The sequence below is a fragment of the Anabas testudineus genome, chromosome 9 (genome assembly GCF_900324465.2).
Source record: "Anabas testudineus chromosome 9, fAnaTes1.2, whole genome shotgun sequence".
NCBI classification, from domain to species: Eukaryota; Metazoa; Chordata; class Actinopteri; order Anabantiformes; family Anabantidae; genus Anabas; species Anabas testudineus.
Genome location: NC_046618.1, coordinates 8,709,400 through 8,737,239, shown reverse-complemented (window position 1 = coordinate 8,737,239; position 27,840 = coordinate 8,709,400). Strand labels below are relative to the sequence as shown.

At 43.0% G+C, this 27,840-nt stretch overlaps 3 protein-coding genes across 4 annotated transcripts in view; 2 read left to right on the top strand and 1 right to left on the bottom strand.

The window, feature by feature from the left end:
* The first annotated feature begins 153 nt into the window (after positions 1-153).
* Positions 154-7,078, top strand: si:dkey-32e23.4 (dynamin-1-like protein). Of its 2 annotated transcripts, none has more exons than XM_026343316.1 (17): positions 154-299; positions 816-944; positions 1,070-1,175; positions 1,730-1,776; positions 1,873-1,944; positions 2,042-2,128; positions 2,302-2,464; positions 2,769-2,889; positions 3,058-3,396; positions 3,755-3,875; positions 4,042-4,197; positions 4,306-4,395; positions 4,488-4,586; positions 4,802-4,918; positions 5,007-5,116; positions 5,224-5,383; positions 5,518-7,078. In XM_026343316.1, the coding sequence occupies exons 2-17, from the start codon at positions 843-845 to the stop codon at positions 5,572-5,574; spliced, it is 1,947 nt and encodes a 648-aa protein (XP_026199101.1). In that variant the 5' UTR covers positions 154-299; positions 816-842; the 3' UTR covers positions 5,575-7,078. The 2 variants fall into 2 exon arrangements, with proteins under 2 accessions (XP_026199101.1, XP_026199100.1); XM_026343315.1 differs by having other exon boundaries at positions 1,070-1,211.
* Positions 7,079-8,095: 1,017 nt separating this feature from the next.
* On the top strand, positions 8,096-21,640 carry disp3 (dispatched RND transporter family member 3). The gene is made up of 23 exons (XM_026342607.1): positions 8,096-8,213; positions 8,363-8,464; positions 8,632-8,677; positions 12,930-13,922; positions 14,000-14,219; positions 14,372-14,508; positions 14,626-14,760; positions 15,547-15,707; positions 15,883-16,022; positions 16,143-16,234; positions 16,352-16,513; positions 16,878-17,039; positions 17,121-17,267; positions 17,358-17,494; positions 17,620-17,789; positions 17,885-18,015; positions 18,319-18,503; positions 18,598-18,724; positions 19,084-19,229; positions 19,330-19,489; positions 19,605-19,718; positions 19,830-20,002; positions 20,161-21,640. The coding sequence occupies exons 4-23, from the start codon at positions 12,938-12,940 to the stop codon at positions 20,515-20,517; spliced, it is 4,041 nt and encodes a 1,346-aa protein (XP_026198392.1). The 5' UTR covers positions 8,096-8,213; positions 8,363-8,464; positions 8,632-8,677; positions 12,930-12,937; the 3' UTR covers positions 20,518-21,640.
* Positions 21,641-23,149: 1,509 nt separating this feature from the next.
* Positions 23,150-27,840, bottom strand: part of bmp1a (bone morphogenetic protein 1a) — a 30,113-nt gene continuing 25,422 nt past the window's right edge. The window contains exons 15-20 of the mRNA XM_026343627.1: positions 27,574-27,754; positions 27,337-27,462; positions 27,048-27,175; positions 26,391-26,604; positions 25,798-26,048; positions 23,150-24,406 (exon numbers count right to left, since the gene is read on the bottom strand). Of these exons, the coding sequence (XP_026199412.1) occupies positions 24,272-24,406; positions 25,798-26,048; positions 26,391-26,604; positions 27,048-27,175; positions 27,337-27,462; positions 27,574-27,754 (1,035 nt within the window). The 3' untranslated portion in view covers positions 23,150-24,271. The remainder of the gene's footprint in view (positions 24,407-25,797; positions 26,049-26,390; positions 26,605-27,047; positions 27,176-27,336; positions 27,463-27,573; positions 27,755-27,840) is intronic.

The window sequence follows — 27,840 nt, the reverse complement described above, 5'->3', positions numbered from 1 at the left end:
AAAAAGAAAAATAAAGACAAACCCAGTTTATAGCATGAAAGTGATTAGACACAAGAAGGACGGATGTCTTCACAAGATGGGGCGGTGCTTCTGTTCCATGTTGACCAATCGGGTGGCGGGAATCCTCGTGATCATTATTTTCTGGCCAATCAGGTGGATAGCAGTGTGTGTTCCGCCTATGAGGTAAACTGACGGTCGTCTATTTCATTGCTAATTTTGGATAATAATTTGAGGAAAATGCGATGTTTCTGACGCTCCCTGTGTTCTATACAAGAAAGGACATTTTTTATTAAACGTCGGTAAGGTCGACATTGCTTCTTCCGGCTGCTTAGCGCGCGTTAGCACAAAGCTAGCTAATATTTTTCACTTCCTGCTTTTAGCAACTAGCTTTAGCCAGCTAACATTAGCCGATAATTGAGCCTTGCAGGGTTGTGCTCTCTACATCATTTGTTGCCATGTAGCTTTTTCATCACGCCAACATCTCATTGATAACTGATATGTAGTTTTTTACTTAAAACCCTAAGATTCGGCACCGTCTTATCGATGCTTGGGCGTTAACGTAACGCGTCCTCTCATCAGGACCACTTATCCTCCTGGTCCAGCAGTAATGTTATCCTAGGAGGAACTGTAGCTTGCTTCATTTTATGTTAGTGACTACTGTCATGATCATTTAGCACAGCCTTCCGTTTTTAGAAACGGCGTGTTTTCAAGCGTTAAATGTGTAAAATTAACTGCATTGCTGGTTTATATGATTAGCCTCACTAACCCGATTTTTCCTCTCTGCCTGTATGTTTGATATTGTTATACCCTTTTAGTGTAAGTGTGCCCAGGTGACAGGCAGGATGGAAACTCTGATTCCCACCATCAACCGGCTGCAGGAGGTGTTTCTTACAGTGGGCGCCGAAATCATTCAGTTGCCGCAGATAGTTGTGGTTGGATCTCAGGTCAGCCAGAAAAAAACACAATGACATCTTAATATATAGTTAATTTATTATCTTTACTAAAACTGTAAGACCTCCACGTTATGTTAGAAATAATGCTGAATTGTCCTCATCACGTGTCCTAACAGAGCAGTGGAAAGAGCTCCGTGTTGGAGAGCCTGGTTGGACGGGATTTCTTGCCTCGAGGATCAGGAATAGTCACAAGACGACCCCTGGTGTTGCAGCTTGTTAATGTTTCCCCTCTACAGGAGAGACTGAAGACTGAGAATGGTATTATGGTGTTTAAACATACTTGTAATCACCAAGACTACAGCAAGTTACAGAAGTTACAATACACAGATAGAAGTGGAGCAGCGGCTATGTTGTTTCTGTCTAGGCATGCAGTCTTGTTGCAGTACTTGATGTGTGTTTAGACACAGCACCTTCACTCACTGTTTGAACTGTCAGCTACTCCTGCTCGAAACATGTTCTGTCTTTTCTAACATACAGTCTCTCTTCCTCTTCTTCTTCACTACTTTTTCAGGAAATGGGGTTAAACAAAATGCTCAAAACAGCTACCCAGGTCTCTGCATATTTGGCCCACGTTGTTGTGCTTTCATTTAGCTTTGTCATTCCTTTTCCCCCCACTTTTTAAAACATTTTGTTCATTGTAATCTTCATCTGCCAAGCATGATATGTCTGTTTGTCATAGTTTTTGTTATTTCCCCCCAAAACCTAATTTTACAGCATTCTTCGTATTGGAGATATCCCTGTGAAATCAGCTAAACTCAAATTTTACATCTTTTCAGGTGTCAAAGCTGAAGAATGGGGCACATTTCTACACTGCAAGAACCAGGTAAAACTTAACAGAGTTTAATGATGGTCTTGCTGCTTATGTTCTGTTTTATGATGTGTTTGCTTAATGTGTCATCCTCTCACCTTTTTTTTAAAGATCTTCACAGATTTTCAGGAAATTTGTCATGAGATAGAAGCTGAGACTGAACGCACCTCAGGCGGCAACAAGGTGAGAAGCAGGCTTTCAATTATAAGTGCGCAATTAGTGATAAATTTAGCTTTGTACACAGCATTCGTGATTTCTTTCCTCTTTTCATATTCTTCAGGGAATCAGTCCTGAGCCCATATATTTGAAGATTTTCTCCCCCAAAGTTCTTAACCTGACCCTGGTTGATTTACCTGGAATTACAAAGGTAAAGTCAGCCACTTCACAGCAGTGTTGATTTAGTTTCATGCGGGCAACCATAGCAACAGAAGATCATGATTAATGCTGATTGCATTTGTGTTATCATCACAGATTCAGAGCACCGCTGTCTCTGTGCTGTACTCACTCGCTAATTTTGCCTGCTCATTGTTGTTGCTCCAGGTTCCCGTCGGGGACCAGCCAGAGGACATTGAGGCCCAAGTGCAAGCGATGATCTTGTCCTTTATCTCCAATCCAAACTCCCTCATCCTCGCAGTGTCCCCTGCCAACTCTGACTTGGCCACCTCAGATGCTCTGAAATTGGCACGTGAGGTTGATCCAGATGGTAGGACATTTTGTGCACAGGCGCTTCTTCTCCTCTTTTAATTATCTTTCCTCTCCATCGGTACTCATTGCATAATGTGCTTCAAGTAGAAATGCATTTTAAATGATCAAATGTACAGGAAAAACACATTACACTAAACACATTTCAGGCTATTGAACCTTTCAGTTTGTACTTTCAACAACATCCTGGTAGTTAACAGTTATGGTGCACTCTAATGAAAAGCTGGATCAATGAGAATGTGCCTGTAATAATTATCTGGGAGGTTAGCTGTGTGGCTATCATGCTGTGTTTATGTGTCTATCAGGTCGTCGAACCCTGCTTGTTGTGAGTAAGCTGGATCTGATGGATGCGGGAACTGATGCTCTGGAGGTCCTTCTTGGTAGAGTCATCCCAGTCAGGCTTGGAATTATTGGGGTGGTTAACAGGTTTGAAATAATAGTTCATGTACTTCTTATGTTAAGAGACAAAAACTGTTTTATTTTTTTTATTTTATTCTTAGCTCTGCAGTACAGAAAGTTAGCATGATGGGCTTATTAACCAGATCATCTGACTACACACACACTCTCTCTCTTCCTATTGATCTTCCTTCCCAGGAGTCAGCATGACATCAATACCCAGAAGAGCCTGGAGGACTCGTTAAGAGATGAGCAGGCCTTTCTGCAGCGGCACTACCCTTCACTTGCCTCTCGGGCCGGCTCACGTTATTTGGCCAAAACTCTTAGCAGACTGCTCATGCACCACATCCGGGACTGCCTGCCAGACCTCAAAACCCGAGTGACTGTACTCACTGCCCAGTACCAGGCACGGCTTAACAGCTATGGCCAACCAGTAGAAGACCACAGCGCCACCCTTCTGCAGATAGTCACCAAGTTTGCCAGTGATTACTGCAACACAATTGAGGGAACCGCCAGGCACATTCAAACCTCAGAGCTGTGAGTCTGACTTCATTATATACAGTAGTAGCTCTTCACTGAGAAGCAAATGTTCTTCTTAGACTGTTGTTAAATCTAATTGCAGTCTTGTTGTTGTAGTTATTGCACAAATCAACATACATTATATGTCATGAAGGTAATATCCTTGGGGTAATGTAATTTAAAGTGGTATAGGCTTTTTCTGTTGGCACCTTTTTACAGTGGTCTTACCATGGAGCAGTTAATTCATGTAAATATGTAGCAAGCAAATATTGACCTTTTCTGGTTGACTGTGTTTAATTTTGGCAAGATTAACATTGCTGACACACTGCACTTAGAAACAGCATCAATGTCACAGCTAAACCAATCTCTTCTACAGCTGTGGGGGTGCTCGAATCTGTTACATATTCCATGAGACCTTTGGCCGCACTTTGCAGTCCATCGACCCCCTCGGAGGACTTACAGAGCTTGATATCCTCACAGCCATTCGCAATGCTACGGTAAGCTTCTCCTGACTGTGTCATTTGTTTAATTCAAATTCTGGGCAAGTCCTCCCTATTATCTCTATTGGAGGGATAGCAGGTAAATAGTAGTAATAGAATTGGTGTGTGTGTGTGTGTGTGTGTGTGTGTGTGTGTGTGTGTGTGTGTGTGATTTGTCCTGTAGGGTCCACGTCCAGCTCTTTTTGTACCAGAGGTATCATTTGAGTTGTTGGTGAAGCGGCAAATTAAGCGACTGGAGGAGCCCAGCATGCGCTGTGTTGAGCTTGTTCACGAAGAGCTGCAGAGGATCATCCAGCACTGCTCCTCCTACAGCACACAGGTTAGCTAAGAGGTGGTGATACACTTCACTTATTATTTAGTTTATAAAGCAGTGCTGGATTAATTATGAGAGCACAACGTTAAGAAAGTATGTCTTTGTGTTTGCAAGGAGCTTCTGCGATTTCCTAAACTGCACGACTCCATTGTGGAAGTTGTGACTGGTTTACTGAGGAAGCGCTTGCCGATTACTAATGAAATGGTAATCCACAACTTAGATGATCATTCAAATTAAATATGAAAACAAATAGCCACATCCTGTTAACAGTTTGTTTTTTTCTTATCTTTCTTTAGGTACACAATTTAGTAGCAATAGAACTTGCTTACATCAACACAAAGCATCCAGACTTCACAGATGCTGCACAGGTCTCCGCGTCCGTCAATAGTCAGCAGGTAGTTTGCCCCTCACAACAGGTCCTCATATTCATCTTTTATTTTTGACTTGAGCTGTTTACCAGCTGATGTTGTATTCCATAAGGCCTTAACCATTGTGTTACACATAAGAACATTACAGTCCCTTTCAGACTTTGTAGTGGAATTCCATACTCGGTGAAAATTGCTTTGACCCTTCTACTTGTCTTTGACTTCTTCGGATTTCATGCTGCCAGGCAGAGGCGCTTGATGGAGGGAAGCGCTGGAAGAATGAGAAGGTTGCAGAAGAGAAAGCTCCGGCTGCAGGCTTTGGCAGCCCCAGCAAAGGCCAGGCCATTAACCTACTCGACACAGTGAGTAGTGGGATGTGCAGTAGGACAAAACACTTAGCAGTGAATTCTTCGCAGACTATCAACATTTTACTTTGGCTCTCTCTGCCAGGCACTGCCTGTATCCCGCAAGCTGAGTGCAAGAGAGCAGAGGGACTGTGAGGTCATCCAACGCCTCATCAAGTGCTACTTCCTCATTGTCCGCAAAAGCATCCAAGACAGGTTCGACTGGAACAAATCCAGCACGCCCATGGGCACACTTTAGCCCCATTTTCCCTTCAGTTTCTCAGTTGTTGTTTTAACTTTGTCTTGGGGCTGTGTGTCTGCAGTGTTCCTAAGACAGTGATGCACTTCCTGGTGAACTTTGTGAAAGAGCATCTGCAGAGTGAACTAGTCGGTCAGCTTTACAAACAGCCACTGCTGCAGGAGCTGCTCATTGAGTCACAGGACACGGCACAGCAGCGGACAGAGGTTGCTCAAATGCTTGAGGTAAAATTGACTGAAGTTTTTGTTCTGCGAATAAGTTCTGAACATCAAGAAGAGTTCTGTTCCCTCTTTTCCTTTATCTTCTATTTTAAGGCCATCAATGTAACTACCCTGTCTTTTTTTTCTTTCTTTCTCAGGCCCTCAAAAAAGCAAATAACATCATCTCTGAGATCCGGGAGACCCATCTCTGGTAGCCAGAGGACACGAACAAATTCCCTTGTTCCCTGTCATGGACAGCTTTGAGAGTGTGAGAGTGTGTGTGAGTTTATGGCAGAGTGTGAGTGTGTGTGTGTGTTCTAAATGTGTGGTAGTACCACCGTTTTCTCATGGACCAATGACCATAGCACATTTAGATCTACTTTGTCCTGTCAGCTGTCACCTTGAGCAGTACACTGGGGCTGATTCTTTTCACTGTGAACGTTGTGTAGTGACAGAAATTAATTAAACACTCAGGCCTAAAGTGTTATTCCAGAGTTGAAATGTGAAAGACGTAGCTGCGAACAAAATCTTTTTGCATCCTTTTTTCACTTAATGTTTGTTGGGTCATACGATTGTTATAAATGTGAAATTTAAGTTACACGTGGAGTATTTAACTTGTTCTCCAGGGTGTTTTTTGGATTAAAATGTGTTTGCACAGCATAATTCCACACTTTGTAGAAAGCGGGCTTCCTCTGAGCCCCTTCAGCAGGTGCTAAAATCTATGTTAAATTAGATGTGTTGCAACTTTAATCTCCTTTGTTGGAGCCTTGAACAGAGTTAGAAACAAAGTGGAAATCCAGCCCAATCAATAGTGACTGCAGAAATTACAGAGTGACTGCAGATGGGTTTTTTTTTTCAGAGTACTAATCAATCAGGTTTATGTTGCAGAGTCACATCTACATATCAACTGATTTATACTGTTCCAATTGTGTGTGTGTGTGTAAACATAACATGAGGAGACCAAACATTGCTAATACACATGTCGCTATGTTTACATAAGGATTTTTAAGTTATTTCATGTTTTTAACAATATGTTAGATCACGTTAACATTTTAAGGCCATATCATTTGTAGCTTCTCTTCACTACTTTATCAAATTAATTATCCACTGGTTTCAGTTCCAGGCTCCAAATTGTCAACCCTCTCCACCCTTACAGACTGTCCTCCAGTAATGAGAGACTGAGAATACAGATACCTCCCGTAGTTTTATGCAAACTTTGATCTTAGGTTGGCCAGAGCCATTTGTTTCTGTGCCAGTAATTGTGTATGAATATTTCTTGATATATAAAATTAATCTTGTTCCATCTGCTGTTCCTAACTTAGGTTGTTCTTCAAGCAGATTGCTCCTCCAAGTCCTCTAATAATTAATGTGACTCTCTTCTCATAGCCAAAACAAACAATGGTCTTAAATATAAGGCTTTTTCAGAGAGATCTGCCTAAACAGGACCATCAGATAGTAGCTCTCACTTCCCTGTGATCAGAGAGAGAACCCAGCGACTCTAATCTTTCTGAAAACCCTTTATACATTTGCATGGGTGTTTGCATGTGTGTGTCTGTTCTTTGTTCATGCTGGGATGTAGGAATGACTGATTCATGTCTATTTTCTATTATTTAAATGTATATTATTATAATGTGTCGACTGCCTGTGAGTTCTTGCCTGCCAATATTTGTGATACATGTTTACTGAATGAAGTGGGGGCTCATTAAACCCAAAGGACACTGCACAGACTTTGTTTGGCTGTTATTGGTGACATGCAGCTACTCACTCTGCTTCACTTTATCGATCTGAAGTGACCGAAAAAGTCTGCTCGGATGGGTCTGTCAGAGCCGCATCAACAGAATGACAGCAAGTGTCCTGAGGGGTGCCAGCACACGTACTTGCAGTGATGAGCAGCAGCGTCCAAACCTCTTGGTTCTTTTTGTCTTTCAATTCACAGTGTGCCGACTACATACAGTAGAGTGAAATTTCACTTGACTCCCATTTAAATGACGAGTCATTATCCTTTGATGCTTAGACAATTTAAGTTAAACGTGAACAGAGGGTGAGAAGTGAGATTGATGAGCTCAATGCGGTAGTACGAGTGGAGAGCTAGTCATTAATGTTAGATGAGAGTGAGCGAGGGCACTACAGTCCAGGAGAAAGCGTTACTGGCACAACAAGGGGAAAAATGACACCTTTAAATCAGTACTGAATTTACAAACCCCACAAAGTATTATTGGTGCTGTACACGCAGCAGTGTAACAGCATCTACAACAGTGAGCCTGATTGAACAGCATCATCTGATCCAGTGTTGGAGCACTGTGCTCAAAAATGAAAATGCACCACAAGTTAATAAACTCTGATTTCAGGTGATTATTTTAAATTGCCTGCACTTTGTCTCCTACTGTATCCAGTTATGTTGATCGCCCTCTTACAACACACCCCACCTTCCCACTGACTGAGACTAGACTAGACCATACCAACTCTGTCAGGATGGGAGGGGGCTTGGCCGCAGTATCCTGCCGAACTGCATCACTTTGGTCTCATAAAACCAGCTGAATTAAAGTGGAGCCAGTCCAGGATGTGTTTGAATTCATTTATAAAATCCCCCTACGCTTTCTTCCCTCCCACCAGAGGTGGGCACAAGGTTTTGGGCTATCTTCCCCTCCTCGTGTCTCTGCCACTGGTGAGGCAGCTACCAGAGCAGCCTGAACAAAGCCATGGGAGAGAGAGAGAGGAGCTTCTGGAAAGAAATGGCTCTCAATGACTCTGTCGCCTGGACAACCGGGTAAGAGAGGAGGGGAGGGAGCATGAGAGAGAGAGAAAGGACCGGAGCATAAAAGGAGAGGAAAACAACACATTATTAACTGCTAAGGTTAGAAGATTCCTGTGGACTGTGAGGGGGGAGTGGATTTCTGGGTGTCATTCTACTGTGAGGGGTCTCCTGGTGTGTCTCTCACTTGATGAGTTTAACTATGACAATAAAGCAGTAAACAATTCCTATTTTTTTTCCCCTCACACCAGAGCACGGAGGACATGAAATTGCAGAGCACAAGTTCAGCACATTACAAGTGGACCCAGTAGGCCTAAACGCTCCACCTGTAATTCTTGTCTCATCAGCCCCAGGTAAGACCCTCCTCGGTGTTGCAGATATTTGCTTTGAGAGGGATTGTTTGTTTTTATCTGAGTAAATGCTACTCATTTAAAGCATAGACTGTGCATTTATGTAGGAAATGAAAAAGCCAACAAAAAAAAAAAAAGATCAATAAAGGCTCAATGCTGTTTCTTTGCAGGTAGTTTCAAGTACAAACACTGTTCATCAGAGTAACTCTGCAGCAGGTAAGTTGGAGGAAATAGACTTCATTACCTATGAATCTGTTGTTTATACATTTTGGATTATACTGCCAGAGAGAAACTACCTTCAGCATAGAATCTGGCTTATTTATTCAGTTTTTGTTCAGCAGAGTGAGAGAAATTGCATGGTACATCCCAGGGATGCTTCACACTGCGCGCACAGCGAGCTCTGCGCGTCCTTCAGTACGAGCAGGAATTCATCGACAATAAGAAAATGAACACCTTTGCTGGATGCAAATGAATCTTGAGAGTTTGACTTGAACTCCAGCTTCTCAGTGCATAATGAATAGAAGGCACGTCTGCTGCAAAAAATACTGCTGAGCGCTCATGCATAAGGAATATATTCATAGAGCACTGCTGGTGAAATCAATGCCCCCTTAAATGAGGTGGTAAGCTGGCTGAGTTTACACCAGTCTCAATGTGTGCTGGGCAGGAGGCTGCTTGTGATATCCATATTGGATGAGATGGAGAGGATAAATAAACTGAGGACGGTGATATGTGGGGAGGTATTTTTCAACTGCTGTCAGTAATGAAGGTTAAAAATCTCTCACCTTTATGGAGGAGATAGAGATGTAAAGATAACACAGCAGGATTGAAGGGAGGAAAAGGGCAAGAGAGCGAGGAGTGAAAGGAGGGATGAGAGAGAGAGAGAGAGAGGGGGGGATGATAATAGGTGGAAGGTGAAAGGATTCAGGCTCGGAGAGTGCTGAGTTCTCACCTCACCTACATGGCACAATCCAGAGATGTAGAGCAAGGTAAAAATGCTGACATTCCGTTTATCCACCTTCCTATTGGAGAAGAGAAAAACAAATGGTGGGAAATCTTGTTTGGGAAGTTTACAGTTCAACCTCCTTTTTTGCTCACAACTCTCTGAACAAAACACACGAGACAGTTCAAACACAGCTCTCAGCAGCTGCACAACACGGTGCACCAAGTGCAGCTGCTGTATTTCCAAAGAACAGGCAGGTAAGGCATAGTTACCTGGACTGCGTGTGTTTAAAAACAGAAATAAAAACATAATGTAGGCTCAGGCTCGTGTTTCAAGTGATAATAAGATGTTATATCTGAATACCTGCAAATAGATGGTGCTGTGAGGGTTCATTTCCGTCCTGTTTCAGTTTGGAATCTAAAGTTACATTACAAAGAAACATTAAACCATTAAAAACAACACAGCTTTAACATAGGCTGAGCCGTATGGGAGCCCATTCGTATTCTAATAAATACACAAAGCTCAACTGCAAAATTACGCTCTGTATTTGATCTACATCTGCGCAGGGTTTAAATAGACTGTGTTGCAGAAAAATAGCCGTGCTGAACAATTCTGGCAGCTTGTAAACACATTAGTTATACCAGGCAGTGCACCGCTCACAGTGCTTTGCAGCTGCACAACGCTCATAATTATTGTACACGAGGTGCGATGTTTTTGGATGCAAAGGAGCATCATACTCATCAAGTAGAAAGAAAAACATGTGTCCCCGAGGCCGTGCATCGCTGTAGTTATCTTTCCTCCACTGTTCATGCATGCTGTCTGTTGCAAGACACAAAGAAGGCAAAAGAGGGTTAGAATAAAGCACCGAGCTCGGCCTCAGTGTCTAAAAAGCACTAAGTCTGCCTATCAGTCTCTAATGAGTTCCTCGAACTGTCAGACTGTGACATCTGCACCACTAACCAGCCTGTTTTGACTTTGAAACCGAAACAGAAACGGAGCTGTGGAGATAGTCCTCTCATTTCAATTTTTTCCATGAATATTAAACTGCAGCTTAATTTCTCTTCACAGATGTTCGAGGTGCTAGTTCTTTGTTTGAACGGTGACGGCTGTGGTGTGTGGGGCTTCAGTCGTTCCCCCGGCTTTTCTTTTCTCCTTTCTACTTCTCTCTTCACATTTCTGTGCTCGTCCGCATGCATCCTCTCATTTCCTGTTGATTAGAGCACCATCATCAAAAACAAGCAGGAGAGGCAGAGATGAAATGTAACAGGATTACAATCATCTAATCACCACAATTAGCAGCTGTGTTCCGTTTCATTTACTGTTAATGCACATTTAGAAATATTATTAATACTTTTAATGCACTGCCCGTCCAAAGAAAAGGTAAAATTATTGGCATTAAGCAAAGAAAACATCTAAGGAGATTAATGAAACTACTAAAATTGTGATGTGGTCTGAGTTCAGATTTACCCTGTTCCAGAGTGGTGGGAGCATCAGGGTAAGAAGAGAGGCGGGTGAAGTGATGCACCCATCATGCTTAGTGGCTACTGTACAAGCCTGTAGTGGTAGTGCTATGATCTGGGGTTGCTGCAGTTGAACAGATCTAGGTTCAGTAATGTTAGGTGCTAAAAGAATAAGGTCAGTTGACTACCTGAATATACTGAATAACCAGGTTATTCTATTAGTGGATTTTTTTATTCCCTGATGCCACGGGCATATTCCAATATGACAATACCAGGATTCATCAGGCTCAAATTTTAAAAGAGTGGTTCAGGGAGCATGATACATCATTTGAGAGAGATCAAAGATTGAGAATCTTTGGAAAGTGTTTGCAAAGACTTTGCACAGTGGTCCGACTCTCCCATCATCAATACAAGATCTTGGTGAAAAATTAATGCAACACTGGACGGGAATAAATGCTGAGACACCGCAGAGGCTTATTGACTCACATACAATATTGGGTTGCTGAGATGCAACAACACTGCATTCAAATTAGAGTCTAAAAATGTAACAAATGATTTACCTTTATCATTTTAGAAATACACAGCACAGAAATCCAAAAGAAATAATAAAAAATAATAATAATAATCTGTTGACATAGCTGAAGTTACATGTTTCCTTATCTGTTTTCGCTCTATCAGCAAACTTCCCAACACTGTTACTGACTCTATCCTCTATCAGAGCAGAAAGTTCATTTGCACTTGTGTCCTTGTCAGTGCAGTAAAATGACATTGTAATGAATTAATTGTACAGATTCAGAATGGCCCCTATTGGCTTTTTTGCACATCGTACCGGGCATAGTGTGACCTGCTTGGTTTTCAACACATATCTGTATTAATTTTTTCCTCTTCCATAATAGAAAAATCCAACATCAACCTGGATTAGCATATGTAAATCCTGTGGGCATTAATACATCAAAAACCATCTCTCTCAGAAAGTAAGAAACCATAAAAGCAAAGATGTTAATGCTGCAGCTATGAAAAACACATCCACGAGCTGCTCCATTACCAGTGAACTGAAGGGTGACTGTGTGGACAGTGGCCGCGCTGTCTCCACAGCAGATTTTAGTCCTTCTATGAAACACAGTTCTTATATGTGTAAGAGCACAAACAAAAATCCTGTAAATCAACAAGCCCCCAGTTCATTTAGCCTCTGGATTTGTCTCTCAAGAGTTCTTCAATGCTTTCTAATCCTGGGAGGCTTTGTCATTTTTACAAATATTTAATAAATGATATAATTTAGAAGACTTTATGAGGGATTTTCACTGCAGCTACAGCGCTGGCCACAGCCAACTTTCACACATAATCAAGATTCACTGTCTTACCTGGCTGACCTTAAAGCGCTGTTTAAAGAGAACAGATAAATTGCTGCAGTTAGTGGGCTCCCTGCCACTTAAATCCAAACTGTCTGCAGTATCTTGTGTGTAGAATAGTGGGAAAAAAGTGGCACCTATTGACACTGTTAGTCAAAGGCTGCCCGTCACAAGCGATAAATCCTCTCTTATTCCACAACTCTGTCTAATATCCCACTCGCTCTTCTTGTCAGTAATTAGACAAGTGAGATGATTTAATTTGCTGCAGAGCAGACACAGTGCCGTTGACTGCTGATATGCAGAAAGCCACCAGCAGCCTCTCTCCAGGTGATAATGGCTGACAGAGTTGGAATTAAATCACAGCTTTTAGCCTGTCTCACCTCCCAGCTCTTGTGATCAGCATCTTAAAGCAGGACCCAGCCAACCATTTTCTCTTATAAGCCCTTGAGAGAAGAAAGGTCTCCCCTCCTCAATTTTCTCTATATGAGCCACGGTTGGAAGGCATTTGTTGACAGCAGCTTGAGGACAGAGTTAATTCTCGTGTCCTTGTCCGCTGTGTGCAACTTAGGAACTTTCCTTGCCCTTGATTTTGCCTGATGCTTATGTCAACTGCTGGCAGTTCACACATCTGTTTTGTGCTCGTGGTCACTTGGCCATGGAGAAAAATGGGTGCTGCATTGAGTGAGCGATGATCAGATGGTGTTATGTGTCCCTGACAGGTATCAGCATGGATGTGGAGGATGAGCCGCTGCTGTTTCAGACCAGCTGGGGAATAGAGGAGGAGGAGGAAGAGCAGGAGGAAGAGGATGGAGTAGCACACAGAACAGGACATAGATGTTTCTCTGGGGATGCCGAGGTGTGTGGACTGTGGAGGGTGGTGGGGTGGGTTTACACACAGCCCTGGGCCAGTGGAGCGGTTTTAGGCTTGGCTGTCCTGCTGCCATGTACTCTGTTTGCCTACATGCTCCTCTACTGCCCTCCTCTGGATATAGACCTCTCCTACAGTGCCTTTGAAGTTCACAGTCACTTCTCTGCCGAGCGCTTTGACGCCCTCACGATTGCTGTAAAGACTCAGCTGGGCTCCTGGGACAGACATAGGCGAGACTTAGATAACAGCGAGTCTGAGGCCCTAAGGGAGCTTCTGTTGGAGAAATTGGGCAGACAGGGAGTGTTCAATAGGACAGATAGTGAGGGCACGAGGTCCTCCACTCCTCAAAATGACCCTTTACAAAGAGATGATCAGCAGAGAAGAGTTGCAGTAAGCAGAGATCAAAAGGCTGTGCGTGATCTGGGTCAAGAGGAAATGGGAAAGCACAAAAGTTCACATCACAGAGCAGAGGAGGAAGATGAGAGATCATGGGATGGGAATTCTACTTTGTCACTCATTAGGAGGCGAAGGCTTTCTCCCAATTATTACTTGCAGAGTCAAGCTCTGTGGAGGATCGAGCTGGTGTTTGTAGCTCAGGGGGAGGGTGATCGTAACATCTTCACCCCAGAACGCCTGCAGACGATTCACCACGTGGAACATCTCCTGATGCAGCACCCACAGTTTCATCAGTTCTGCTGGAAGCCTCTCGAGATGTTGAGGGATCTGCCGCTGGGACCATCCTATTGCTCCCCGCCCAGCTCCCTCCTGTCTTACCTTTACCCCAGTGAGAGAGGAGGCAAAATCTACTACGATGGCATGGGTCCAGACCTGGCAGATATTCAAGGTGCTTCTATAGTGAGCAAGGCCACATTTCAAGGATTACCAACTATGCTGACTTGTCCTATATGTGTTGTTTTGTAGGATCCCTGAGTCTGGCCATCACCCACCCGCAGTTCTACTGGTATGTGGATGAGAGTCTGTCCCCTGAGCATCTCTCCTCCTCTCTCTTACGGAGTGAGATCCACTTCGGAGCTCCTCTTCCTTCCTACTATTCCCTGCAGGATCGAGCTGACGAACAGAGAACTCGTTTCAAACACTTTGTGGTTCAGTATGCAGACATCCTGTCCAAGCAATCAACCAGGTCAGAGAAGAATACTGCAGTATTGTGGCCAATTACTATAGTACTCGATCATGTCTTTCAGGTATTTTAGATTGTGTTGTAGCCAGGTATCAGGCATAGTTTCAAACTGGTGAATTATTACGTTCTTTTTGTATCTGCTTCCCTCGTCCCAGCCAGGTGAAGGTGCTGTATGGGGGAACGGAGCTGTTTGATGATGAAGTGAGACACACTTTTCACAATGACATGATGCTGGCTGTCATCAGTGGAGCCTGCATTACCCTGCTGGTTTATGTGCTTACCTCATTCTCTGGTACAGTATGACCTGCTTCTCTGTATTAGCGTGTACACGTGCACGTTTGGACGTTCAGCTGAACACATGGGTACATTTCCCTGATGATGTTCTTGTTGTTTTCTTGTCTGTCTGTAGTGTTTCTGACTTTATTCGGACTGGCCAGCATTGGACTGAGCTGCTTGATGGCTCTCTTCCTATACCATGTTGTCTTTGGTGTGAGGTACCTGGGCATTCTCAATGGAGTGGCAGCTTTTGTTATTATTGGTATAGGTAAGACACCAATTACACAACAATTTAAATTTCATTGAAGGCAGAGTTCTAAATGTTATGTTGTAAATGTACTTATTTTAATTTTATGCAGCGATTTACCACTCTCATGTCTGTACAGTTGATGTGAGGTTAAACACATAATGATTTTATGGTTTGTGCTGATATTATTTTAGTTTAAGTATTCTGTATTTGATCTTAACGTACAACCACAGTGCAATAAAAGTGAGTTTAGCTGTAGTCACTACAGCCGACGTGATTAGATCTGTGATTTACAATTAGGCTGTAACTAGGAATAACCTTAATAAGTAAGAAACCAGATTGTGAGATTTGATGGGAGAAGGTACAGGAGCATCAGAGGGCTGCTGAGCATACTGCTTATTGCAGCAGTGCATAGGAGGGATGTGCCACATTACCAATAACGTGGCGCAGCGACCAGCCTCAAAAACTGATACCATGCACAGTCCAAGTTAGGTACAGTTAGGTGTTTATTTGGATCAGATCCCAATGATCCCAAACACAATGCAAAAAACATCTTTAAAGTCTTTAAAGAAGAAGCAAAATAATAACTATTATCCAGATAAATATGTCACCTGAATTCAACATTATGCCTTTGAAGTCATTTAAAGCAAAAGGTAGAGCAACAAAACCCATCGGCTTCAAAAAGCAGCCCAAAGACCTCTCACTATATAGTTTAATTACTCTGTTCCTTTGGTTTTCAAATGCTTTGCCTTCATTCATTTGGGCCAGGATGTGTAATAAGTCTGTTGTTTTCTCAACGTCTCTCAGGGGTGGATGATGTGTTTGTGTTCATCAGCACCTTCCGGCAGGCTTCTCATCTGCATCAGCCACAGCAGCGAATGATCTACACAATTAAAACAGCTGGCAGAGCTACTTTCCTCACCTCCTTCACTACTGCAGCTGCCTATGCCGCTAACACTTTCTCACAGGTAATCATGGAGGAAAAATCCAGCACTTAATAGGATCTGCGCAGGTAGTATAAATGACTCCCCTGCTATGGATGAATAGAAGTGCCTCTCTCAGCAGACAGCCGTTTTCATATGATAAGCACAAATTGAATGAGTCAAGGTTCTTTACACTGTGTTTCGTTTAACTGACACTCAGATCCCAGCCGTGCATGACTTCGGCCTATTCATGGCCCTCATTGTCAGCTGCTGCTGGCTTTGGGTGTCTGTCCTGATGCCAGCAGCGCTGTGTATCTGGACTCAGCATGTGGAGCCTCACGAACAAGCCTGGTTGAACTGGTGAGGCCTTATTTCCTTACTTCTGTGCGACACGGTATTTGTGCATGCTGTGCGACACCACGGGAGAGATGTAATCCCTCCAGCTGTCTCCCTCCCTAAACTGTCTCCATCCTCTGGAAGCTGGAAGCTGTTTTCGAGGCTGTCCGTGAGCCACAGCCCTTTGTCAGATGAGGATGATGATGTGGCACTTCTGTCAGTGGAGATGGAGCCAGGTGAGATTTTTATCTCCCTAGCACAGGATGAATGACGGGGGGGGGGGGGAATGAGTCCAGGCTGTAAAAAGCTGCTGTCCAGGCACCACTAAAGCCTGTCTCTTTGTCTTTGGCCAGGCTCCTGTGACACAGACAGTGATGCAGCCGTTCTGTCCCTGTCACTGGAGACACCTCTGTCCCCTCCAGGGCAGCATGTGGGCGTGGTGAACACAAATCTACAATGGGCCCTGAGGCATATAGTGGCAGAGCCAGCAGTGGAGCAACGTAAAGCTGTTCTAGGTGAGAGTTTATTTAAACTAAATGAATTAATTTGGCTTTTGATATTCGGCTATTTTTAATCTGTTCATACCCAAGAAAACCTAAAAAGATCAAGATGAAATTCTGCACTTCCAAACTCTTTATCTATGACTTACACATGAGAGTTTAAACAGGATCTATTGAATAAATGCTGTAATCTCTGTCTGCCCTGAGGGAATTCAGGGTGTCAAGTGGAAGAGTAGGCACCTCTCATGAAGTATTCATCCTCCCACTTCAGGAGTGACTGTAATTGATCCTTGCTCCTGATCTGTCCCTCAGCTGCTCTATCTACTTCATCACACCCTCCTCTCTGCCATTGTTTATCATTGTCCTCCTGCTCCCCCAGTTGTCTTCCTTGTGGTTCTGCTGTTATCTGCCGGGTGCTGCTGTCTCCTGAGGCCAGCCACTCACGCCCCTCTACTTTTTCGCCCAGACACAAACCTCCAGACTCTGCTGGCTCTCAGAAGCAACCTCAGTGGTCAAGGCATCTCCTGCCCCATGTGCTCAGGTGAAACTGTGATTGAAAAAAACTCACCGGGTTGCACCTTGTGACAAAACAAATATCTGAAATGCATGTCCTATCCTGCAGGTGTGTTCATGGAAAAGCCCCACCCTTTGTACACCCACACTTCCCCATCGGCATTTAAGTTTTCTACACATCATCAGACCCCAGGCACAACAACCTCCACTGTCCCTCGCAGCTCAGTAAAGTCAAATTCAAGCCCAAACCAAACGGGTAAATCACATAAATTAAAACGACAGAATTGCCCTCCTCATTATTTAAGGCCTTTTTACATGTCATATATATAATTGTGCTGTTTTTTAGGCTCTTTGCTGACAGTGTACATATCAAAGTTGGACCTCGGAGCCTCTACAACTCTTTATCGATTCTCCCTCAACACCAGCACCCCCCCTCCATGGAAACTGTGCAGCGCAGAGCATGATGAGGTGTCATCATTTCAGGTTTGGGAGCAGAAAAAGTCAACCCAATGATTGCTTTTATAATAATGAGCTGTAGTGTTATGTCTCCCCTACTGTGATATGTGCCAATAAAGTGGCTTATAACTAATCTTGTTTTATCTGAATAGGCTTATAGTAAGCCCCGCAGCAATTACACGACCAGAATGACAGTGTGTGTTTCCCATGTGTACCACCCGTACCCCAGCTGGATGATCACTTCTAGCTCATGTGACCCCCGACAGGGCTGGACAACAGAGTTTTCCTTTTATGTAGCAGCAACTCTGCAGCAGCACAGCAGGTAAAAGCACAAAGGAAATAAAACAATCTACAAGTTGGACTGTGACGCTGTTTAAATGGGGTATCTGTCATTTCAACTCCACTTCCTCTTCTTAGGAGGCTGCACTTTGCACAGCGTCACCTGAGACCTCATCCCAGCCGAGTGTGTGTCAACCTGCCTGGCTGCGGCATCAGTTCTGGGCCTGATGGGCCCACACAGGGAACCTTTTATACTCCTCTTCCCAGTGGTGAGCGAAGACGTGTCACAGCGTTAGAAACTATCATTAACATAAAGACGGTTTGTTAGCACATCAGGAAAACTGTTTTCACGCTTCATGTGTCACACAGCTGAAATGTCTTTTTTACGTCTTTCATTCTCCTGCTGAGTTTTAAAAATTCAGAAAATGAAGCGCTATGACACAAATATGTCAAATGAACCCACTGGAGGGTTTTTCCACAGTACTTGTACTACATTTTTATTTACATATATGGTAGCTACACTTTATAAATAAATGTCCTTGAGATTATTTTCACTGGTTCTGTTTTCAAAGATGTCTCATCAACTACCAAGACAAAACCATCCAAAACATTTGGCTTCAACCCGTGCAGTGGTGGTGTGTGTGGCCAGCCAGCTGTGCGTCCTCTTGTTGACACCGGGGCCATGGTATTTCTGGTGTTTGGGATCCTGGGAGTCAACCGAACTGAACACAAGGACAACCATGTCATTGGAGACATGGTGAGCATGACAAATCTGAAAAATCGACAGAAAACAGTGATGATGTACATTTAAAAAAATGCTTTCTCATCGGGTCATTTTATTTTCTCCAAAGGGCAGCATTATATTGGATCCAGACTTTGACATCTTCCAGGAAATTGGGCATCTTTGCAAAATCTGCAAAGCAGTTAGTGCAAACAGGCAACTTGTGAAGCCAGGAGGAGCACAGTGCTTGCCTTCAGGTAAAACCTGTACACAGTTGTACAGCACAAAATCCTGTGGTATAAAAAAAGTAATAGAAACAATATAAAGTTTAAAAAGTGCAGCTGATTAATCAGTTAGTTAATTGATGAAAAGTTTGTCAGCAGCTATTTTGGTAATTGATGAATTGTTTGAGTTATTTTTTAAGCAGTATCAGTTTCATAATCTGCATATTTTACTATTTCCATAATCATAAACAGTAGGCTGTATAGTTTGAAAAGTGCTTAATATGTGGATAAAACAAGTCAAATTCTGAATAATAAAAGTAGATCAATGCACCATGACAATAAATTGTACATAGAGGATAAAAGCATATAAGAGCTTTGTTCTTTCCTTCCAGGAAACAAACTGTCGTCTATTCTGCCTCTCCTCCATCCTGAATGTCACTCTCTCCCTGAACCCAACCTGCTCCCGGGGCAGCTATCCCACGGAGCGGTGGGAATGCATGGAGGCAAGGTCCGCTGGCTGTCTATGGCCTTTGAGTCTGTAAGTCCTTTATCCCTTCAGCTTTTCATCTTCATGCATCAAAGAGCTGCATGTTTCAGAGTTGGTGGTATCTCTAAAACTGCACCTCTTCTCTCACAAGACCACATACAAGGGGAAATCCTCCTTCCAGACATATTCCGACTTCCTTCAGTGGGAGAACTTCGTGCAGGAGCAACTCGCCAGCCTCCCGCAGTCTTCTGCTCTGCAACGAGGTTTCCAGACCTGTGAGCACTGGAAGCAGATCTTCATGGAAATCATAGGCAAGTGAAAGAGTATTCATGTCAAAGAGATGCTGAAGTGACGAATGTTTCGTGTTTCAAAAGTTGTTCATCAGCAATGAAATGTAAAACTCAAATCAAATACTGGTGTTTGTAGGTGTGGAGAGTGCCCTCTGGAGTCTGCTACTGTCTCTGGGCATCTGCGTGGCAGCTGTGTCTGTGTTTACTGCACATCCTCTATTACTGCTGCCAGTACTTATAACCATCGTAGGTAAGAGCACGTTGTTCATTCAGCTTGTTTAGACACTCACAAGTGGATTGTAAAAGTGAATACACAGGCCTGAGTCAGGATTGTGTGTAACTGTGAGTCGTCCTTCAACAGGAGTGATCTGTCTGGTGGTGGCGATCATGTACTGGCTGGGCTGGGAGATGGGAGCAGTGGAGGCAATATCTCTGTCTATACTCGTGGGGTCTTCAGTGGATTACTGTCTGCACCTGGTGGAGGGATACCTGCTGGCTGGGGAGACCACGCTCTCTGAACCTGGTCAAAACTCAGTATGGGAGTGTTCATTTGTTTCACTGCAGCAATTAGAAAACATTTCACAGCAGCTTTCTGTTTACACACGTCAAAGATTTTTAATTTAACAAGACAAGAAGCACTCATGAATAAAGAGGAACAAATAGTCCGTGTTTTTGTTTCGTTTATTTTGCAGGAGCCTCCAGCTGAGAGACAGAGGCGGGCCCTGGAGGCAGTGAACCATGTGGGTGTTGCCATAGCGTCCAGTGCCGTCACCACGGTGATCTCCACAGTCCCTCTCTTCTTCTGTGTCATTGTGCCTTTTGCCAAGTTTGGCCAGATAGTGGCCATTAACACTGCTGTCTCGATTTTGTTCACCCTGACCGTGACTGTGGCCATGCTGGCATGCATGGCCCCCGCTCGCTTCAGCAGACCCCCCGGCGCAGTGCTGAAGGCCAGCCTGGCTGTGTTGGCAGCTGCAGCCTTGGGAGTAGCTCTATGTTGGGTTGGAGGACAGCTGGGAGCCCTGGCCTGGCGGTCAATCAGTACATAAATACGACTGTCAACTCACACTGATGTCAGACAGAGGAGTTCCTCTGTACGCAAAGCTCGATGAACTGTAAGCACTGTATTTTCCTCTATGTTTACGAAGAACATCAGATCAGTACATGATCTTATACTTTACAGCACAAAGATGTCAGAATCAACTCCATAAATAGAAGCACTTTTTCACTTATATTGATTGGTGGATTTTAAGTATTGGAGGAAATATAATCCTCACCCACTGTGTTATCTTTTCTACAGTTCGGTGTAACTGACTATGTGAGTCATTGTAGTGGATTAACACGCCGGGGTGGACATTATGATATTTTTCTGATTTGGTATCACCCTCAGCCTGGAGGAGGAGATTATTGAGAAACTACTGGGGAACAATGGCTGAGTCACATTTTTCATAAGTGTAATTTATTGAGTTGTGAAGAGCCCCTGACTGTTCTGTGACCTGTTTTTGTGAACACTGTCAGAGCTCGGATGTTTGTGAAGATTCGTGTTCACATGGTTCACAGACATCTTGTGAAAGACCATGTTTGTTTAATTTTTAAATGTATTCTTAATTGTGCATTGAATGTGTTTTCAGCCACATTCGTGAGGTTACGATGTCCCGATGTGGCTGGATTTAAAGTGGTAAAAGCCCCATTTGTACTGTGCACAGTTTTGTTCAATGTAACGTGTGATGTAAATGTCTCAGTATGCTGCTCTCACGCAATCAGAACTGATGCTGAAGTTGTTTCTGCCAGTACTTACCACGAGATATCCTCCTATTTTCTGACCAGTTCACATGTTTGTATTGCAGAACTCAAACTGCATCAAGCTCTATTTTTGTCATCAGGACCAATTGAAAGAAGCCTCTTGTCAGCTCCTCAGGTGTACCCTCTACACGCCCTCCACCACACTTGTAGGCACTCACTGTAACCCACTCTGCTCTCACACAATTCAAAGCACCTCTCTCGCACACTCATCGACGCCAGCTACGGTCTGCCCCACAGTGAGGGTGAGGCCGTTTGTCAAACCACATAACACAGTAATGGTTAGGAAGAAGGACTGACTCGATTGTACCAAGGGCAGTAAATTTTCCTTTTGTGTGTGTGTGTTACTTGTGAATGTCAAATAAAACAAGTGCAGCGAACCCGAAATCCTTTCTTTTGTGAAAGCTCAGCACTGTTCTCTTCTGCATTGTTATGTAACAGAGCAGCTGAGGAAGATGAAAACCTGTCATCGTTTGCTTACAGTCACATCATTACTGGGAGAGCTAAAGTACATTACGCCACAACTCCGGGTGGCTGTCGTTAATTATGCATGTGAAAAAGCTCAGATTTTACTATTGAATTTCAGCACAGTTTTTCACTTTGGCCATTAAACAAAAAGGAAGTAGCTCTACGTTAAGTGTCTTTCCTGCTTGGACGAAAAAGGAAGACGTAAACAAATGTTTTCAGTAAAAGCACTTTTGTTCTGACTCCTCTGTTCATTGTTTTAGTCAAGCAGCAGCAGCAGCACTATATTTATTATGGTTACTATGTTGAAGTAGAAAAGGAAAACAGAAGGTTTCCAGTTGTAAATTTGATGCATTTACACTGTCAGTGGAGTAATTATTCCATTGTTTTATGTTTTGCTTAAGAATGTCTGGTATTCACAGTTTTTACTCTTCATTACTCTAAATTTAAAATCTGCTACATACACACACATATATGTGAAATTCCATCATCAAAACAAAACATGGATTTGGGGGAAACGTTCCTGGACCTTTCAGGAATCTGTATCATGTATTCATAAATGTGAAATATGCCTCAAAACCTTTTTAATTGCATTTAGCCAAACTGTTTCTCACCCAGACTTCAGTGTCATTACATTTGCATGTATTTGGCGTTACTTATTTTTAGGTTAAGTAGAGTGAGGACCCCAATTTCAGTCAGTGTGCACTTTTCTGCTCCTCATGTTTTTATGAAAAAGCACAACAGAATAGTAATGGAATAATTATTGAAGGAGACCGAGGTTAGTGCAATGAATATTTAGCACGGTGGAAAAAGAAATCTACTTTCCTGCTGTGGTGTGAAATGACAAGCTCCATCTAAAAATAGTGAATCACAGATCAAGATGAATAATGGATATTTATATTTGGCTTTGTTATTTTTTTTATGTTTGCCAGGTGTCAGAAAATTCTCTGAAACTTATTTCAAACACAGACGAGTTTACCGTCAAAATGACTTACCTCATTCACGTGTGCTGGATTTCACTCACCCAGCAGCTCCGTCTGTGAGATGTAGCACATTGTTTCACTTTAATGGCACAAAACAGACTTAGTTTGATCAGTTTCTGTGGACACAGACCTCAAACAGACGTGTCGGGCTGCTGTAATGTCACACATTATTCTCATCGTGCTGAATGAGAAATTAATGGAGAAAAGGATGAGTGAGCAGCGTATATTCAACATAGACCAATTGCTTAACAATAAAAGGCCATTTTAGGGCTCATATATATATATATATATATATATATATATATATATATATATAAATATAAATTACTAACAATAAATACCCAGGCTCATTTGGTTCTTGAGAAATACTTCATTATACCAAGAAAAGGCATTTTCTCTGGAGAGAAATTATTTTACATCAGAACTGTAAATCAACACTGAAACATAAGTCATATCTTTATTACCCCCATGTTACAGGGCACACACAATGTTCAAGTATGCCTGAGGAACTAAATGGAGCAATTAAAAACAATGAAGAATAAGAGAGATAAAATGCATTTTAAAAATAAGTGAACTGGCATTGCGTTTCACAAAAATTCATAAGCTCATGATTTTGGAACAATTCACTGTAAAGTGCTAACTGGTTTGAGCTGAGAAAAGCACATGTTCCCTTTGAAAGATCATACACATTACTTTATACATGGAGGTACAGAAATAGCCAGTCATCAGGCAAGCAACTACCAACCAGAAGACATGGACCACATTTCATTTATTAGTCCTTTAATAAGATAACTGCTTCCTTAATATCCGTGTTAATGGTAACAGCGAGAATCTTGCCACTGGTTGCCAGGACAATGCCAATTACAAATGCTGGTGTTGCCACTGTACAGTTTTCCTGCTCTCCTTGTAATTACATGCAATTGACTGACATACAGTATCAAAATCTCAAGTCAAGTCCTTCTAATCCTCTTATACATAGGAATCCTTGAACCACAGGGAGGAGAGTGTGAGGAGCGTAGAGCAAGTATTGAGGAGTACCTCAGGACACCTTACCATACTCCTCCTCCTCTTCCCCCCCTCCCTCTGGATGTGTTGGACTGGCCCGACAAAAGCAGGGATCTGTCCAGCTGATGCCTGCCTTCCTACAGGTCCTGAGAATCCACTATTTTCCTTTGTGCCTCTTATTGGGAGGCATGTGTTTTGTGGTTTGTTTTTTTGTTTTTTTAAAAAGAAAGAAACGAAAAAATATCTGGAGGGGACTGGGTCAATAAATTTTCCCCTACTGTCCGCCTAAAGCGGATCTTCACCCTCCCACCCCAATCCTAACCATAAAAAGGTAAAAACAAGGTGTACTGCAGAATGGCTTTACTCCTCACAGTCTGTGGGGGGAGCTAGAGCCCCTAGGAGCTGAGGTGCGGTTGGTAGTCTTCCGGCTGCTCTGTCGTGTCTGATTCATCTTGGAGGCCGAAGGTTTCCGAGCGTCAGGCTGGCGCCTCCCCTGGGGGCCCCTTCGTTTGCCCCTTTGCCCCGCACGGCCCCTTCTGGCCACCGCTGGTCACTTGCGTGAGTGCAGTGTGTCCTGAAACTTGGTGCTAGTGTAGCGGACGTGAAATCCTTTTTTGTTGATGGTATCGTCAGAGCGGAACTTGATCACAATGGAGTCACCGGCCGAGTAGATCTCCTCTGGAGGCTGTCAGGAGGGACAAAACGACACACTCATTTGTGGCTGTGACTTTCTGCTTCTTTGCTTCTTAGACTGCATTTTAATTCAACCAAAGACTTCTCACATGCTGAAACAAAAGTTAAATCAGTGACCATAACAAACTGACTGCACAGGAGTTCTGGTTCAGTAACACTCAGAGGCTATGGAAGGGTCTGGGACCCCGGGGTGGCCCTTTCCAGTTTTATTTCGACTTGGGCTTTGGCTGCTATTGAAGTGAGGATAAAACGTACTTTAATGATGAGTGCCATGTGCACTGCCTCAGAGATCACTTCTTTCCTGAACCAAATCACATACTGTAGTGTACTTCTTATATTTCTACTGTCTAGAGTACAAACTCATCCAATTCATCCAGTTTCCATTGAAACAAAAAGGGAGTCGACTCTATTACGTGAGCACTGAAAATATGCAACACTTGACCTGGCTGTTTGTCAGAATAGTGGTGTCACATGAATATTAATTTAGAACATCACACTGAAAAATAATTAGCTGCCTGTGGCTGCTACAAAGGCAAGTGCTGCTATGTCAGAGCAGCCAAAACGTGTGCAACCAACTGTAAAAACACAACTCCGGTGATTAAAGCTGTCATTCATAATATAAATAATATATCTACAACAGCCCATTTGTCTTGGTTTATTTGGGCAAAGGGACTTAAAACACAAGACGAATGTAGCGTACAAATTTCATTGTAGATCTATGCACTCTAATATTTTAGTCCTTGGGCTAAAAGTAAGCCTCCCCCAACTATAATGAGTTTTCATCCTACTTTTGACTGAATTGTGTCAGTTTATTCTGACCCGTTTTATAAAAGGAAACTTGATTGAGGAGCAGCTCCCTCGGGTGCTGAGGGTGTTACTTCCCCCACAGCATATGATTCATAGGAACAAGCATGAGTAAAAAGCCAGAGCTTATTACTGTAGTTGTAAATTAAATCAAGCTGTTCTCTGACCTGAGGAAACTTGTGTTTCTATTCCCCGCAGGCCTCACTGTTCCAGACTCTTGCCACAGGATTGGCTGATTAATTCACAGTTACAACCCAATGGCAGAGAGTCTGATATCTGCTATCTGCACCCAGGGAGTGATGGCATGTGTCGACATACAACCGCCTCCACAGAAACACTCCCAAATACTTCAGCTTTAACAAAGTGATTCAAGTTGGCTATGGACTGGAATCAAAAACTCCCCGATAGTTCACAAAGTCACCCTGCTACAAGCTGCTGGCAAAGGTTACTCAATAGCAGCACTAATTCTTGAACAATTGTCTTAACACTTCTGCAGTGATAGGTGCTGTGACAAGTCAGTTGCGTTTGTTAAGAAAACACATTGACAAAGTATTAGCTGCTGAATAAAAATGCTCTTACCCCAGAGCCACAGTAACGTCCCAGCCGTGGAGCCTTCGTGTCAGCTCCATCAAAGAGCTCCATGTAGTCATAGCCACAGTCTGCCTCCTCCTCAATCTCAAAGGTCTGGAAGATGAGCTCCACGCCGTAGCCTTTCTCTGCCGAGATTATCCATTGACAGTCAGAGGCCCCCGGATAGTTATTGTCTCCGAACTGGGCATGGGAGAACAGGTCCTTGGTTTTGACTTCAGCCTTTAGACGACCTCCACATTCTGTGGACAGACAAGTTGAGATGAGCTGAGATTTTTCAGACACAGCTGATACGAATCAAAACCAGTTAGCTGTTGGTTTATGGGTAATTTATTGTTTTAGTCATTTAGATAAAAGGAATCTTTAGGCATGTTTTGTCATATGTGAGTCATAATCATTCTAAGACAGGGCGGTGAATTGTAACCAAAACGTGCATTACATAAAGAAAAAAGAAAAAAAAAAAACGGTCCCAAAGTTTAACATGTGATTAAGTTGACTCAAATCCCTTTTAGCCTCTACTGTGTTTGTTTGATTGTTCAGCAGCAAAAGAAACGGAGCGCTGTTACAACAACAGCTGTTCTTACCTGCACTATGGGAAGCCTCAAAGCCTTTCTTCTGCACAGAGTTATCAGAGAAGAAACGAATGAACAGCTTGTTGCCACTGGAAGTGATGGGCTGGGGCTTCTTTGTGCCACAGAAACGACCGAGGCTGGGCGCTTTTCCATCACGGCCATCATAAATCTCAATGTGGTCATAAGCACATTCCAAATGGGCCTCCATGTCGATCTCATTGAAGGCCTGTAAGAAAACAAGGCAGCAAATGAGTAAGTTCAATCAGTCTTCTTTAATATTATAAAAGGAGATTAGATATTTTTAATTACATTATCTTGATTGTAATATGTTTTATTTACAGACGCTCTTTGTCTCTGACTCTTTGTACCTGATTAAATGATATTCTTCAACTGTCTGCATTGTGATTTTACAAACAGATATAGATACTAATTTTCTGTTTATTAATCTCCTGTATGTCAGTCACACAGTAGGCAGAAATGCACATAATAACAGAAGGGGGAGCTACATATCATCATTAGGAGTGCCAAAAACACTTTCTGACATCTGCACAGTAAACACAGATGTCCTCCGAGGATTTAGCAATTTAATTAGACAAACAGGCTACACACAAATAAATACATGATTGACAAGTGAAATCACACAGAGAGCAGGAGGAGAGCGCCACGTACAATTTTGATGCGGTGCCCTGGTGTGGTGGTGAGTGCCCAGGTGCATGACTTCTTGCTAGGGTATTTATCCGGCCAGTTGGGGCTGGTAATGACACCACTCACGCTATTCACAGTGTGATCACAGCCAGCTGTAAAAAGACATGATTTAATGAACACGGGCCCCCTCCACACTTATAAAGCTGAACGGGGAAATGCTTAGACTGCACTGAAGCTTTTTGACACGTGTGCTCATTGACCCCGAGTTACTCAACAAGAGCGACAAATCTGCCACAAATCTGAGGTAAAATACCTTCTTTACAGTCGTGTTTGTTCTCATGCAGAACGAAGCCACTTCTGCACTGACAACTGTAGCTGCCAAAGGTGTTGACACACTCGTGTTGACAACCACCGTTCTCCTTAGAGCACTCATCTTTGTCTGAAATAAAGAAGAAATACAACCTTGATTAATGTTCCCTATGGCTGACAGACTCTGAGTGATTGAATGAAAACAATTAACTATATTTTGATTCAATACTGCCAGACTCACCTGAGAAGAATTGTGCTTTAAAGCCCTTTTTGGACACTGTATTGTCCGATTTGAACTCAATTCGCATGTTGTTGTACTGTGAGGTAATAGCTTCTGGCTTCTCTGCACCACAGAACTTCCCGTGTAACCTAGAATCAGCTGAAAGTCCACTGCGCACCTCCACGTAGTCGTACTTACAAACCTGAGCAGAGAAACGCAGCATGTGAAAATGCTAGGACATTTTATTTGATTTTACTTATGTAATACAAACGAGAGGAAGGTTTATTT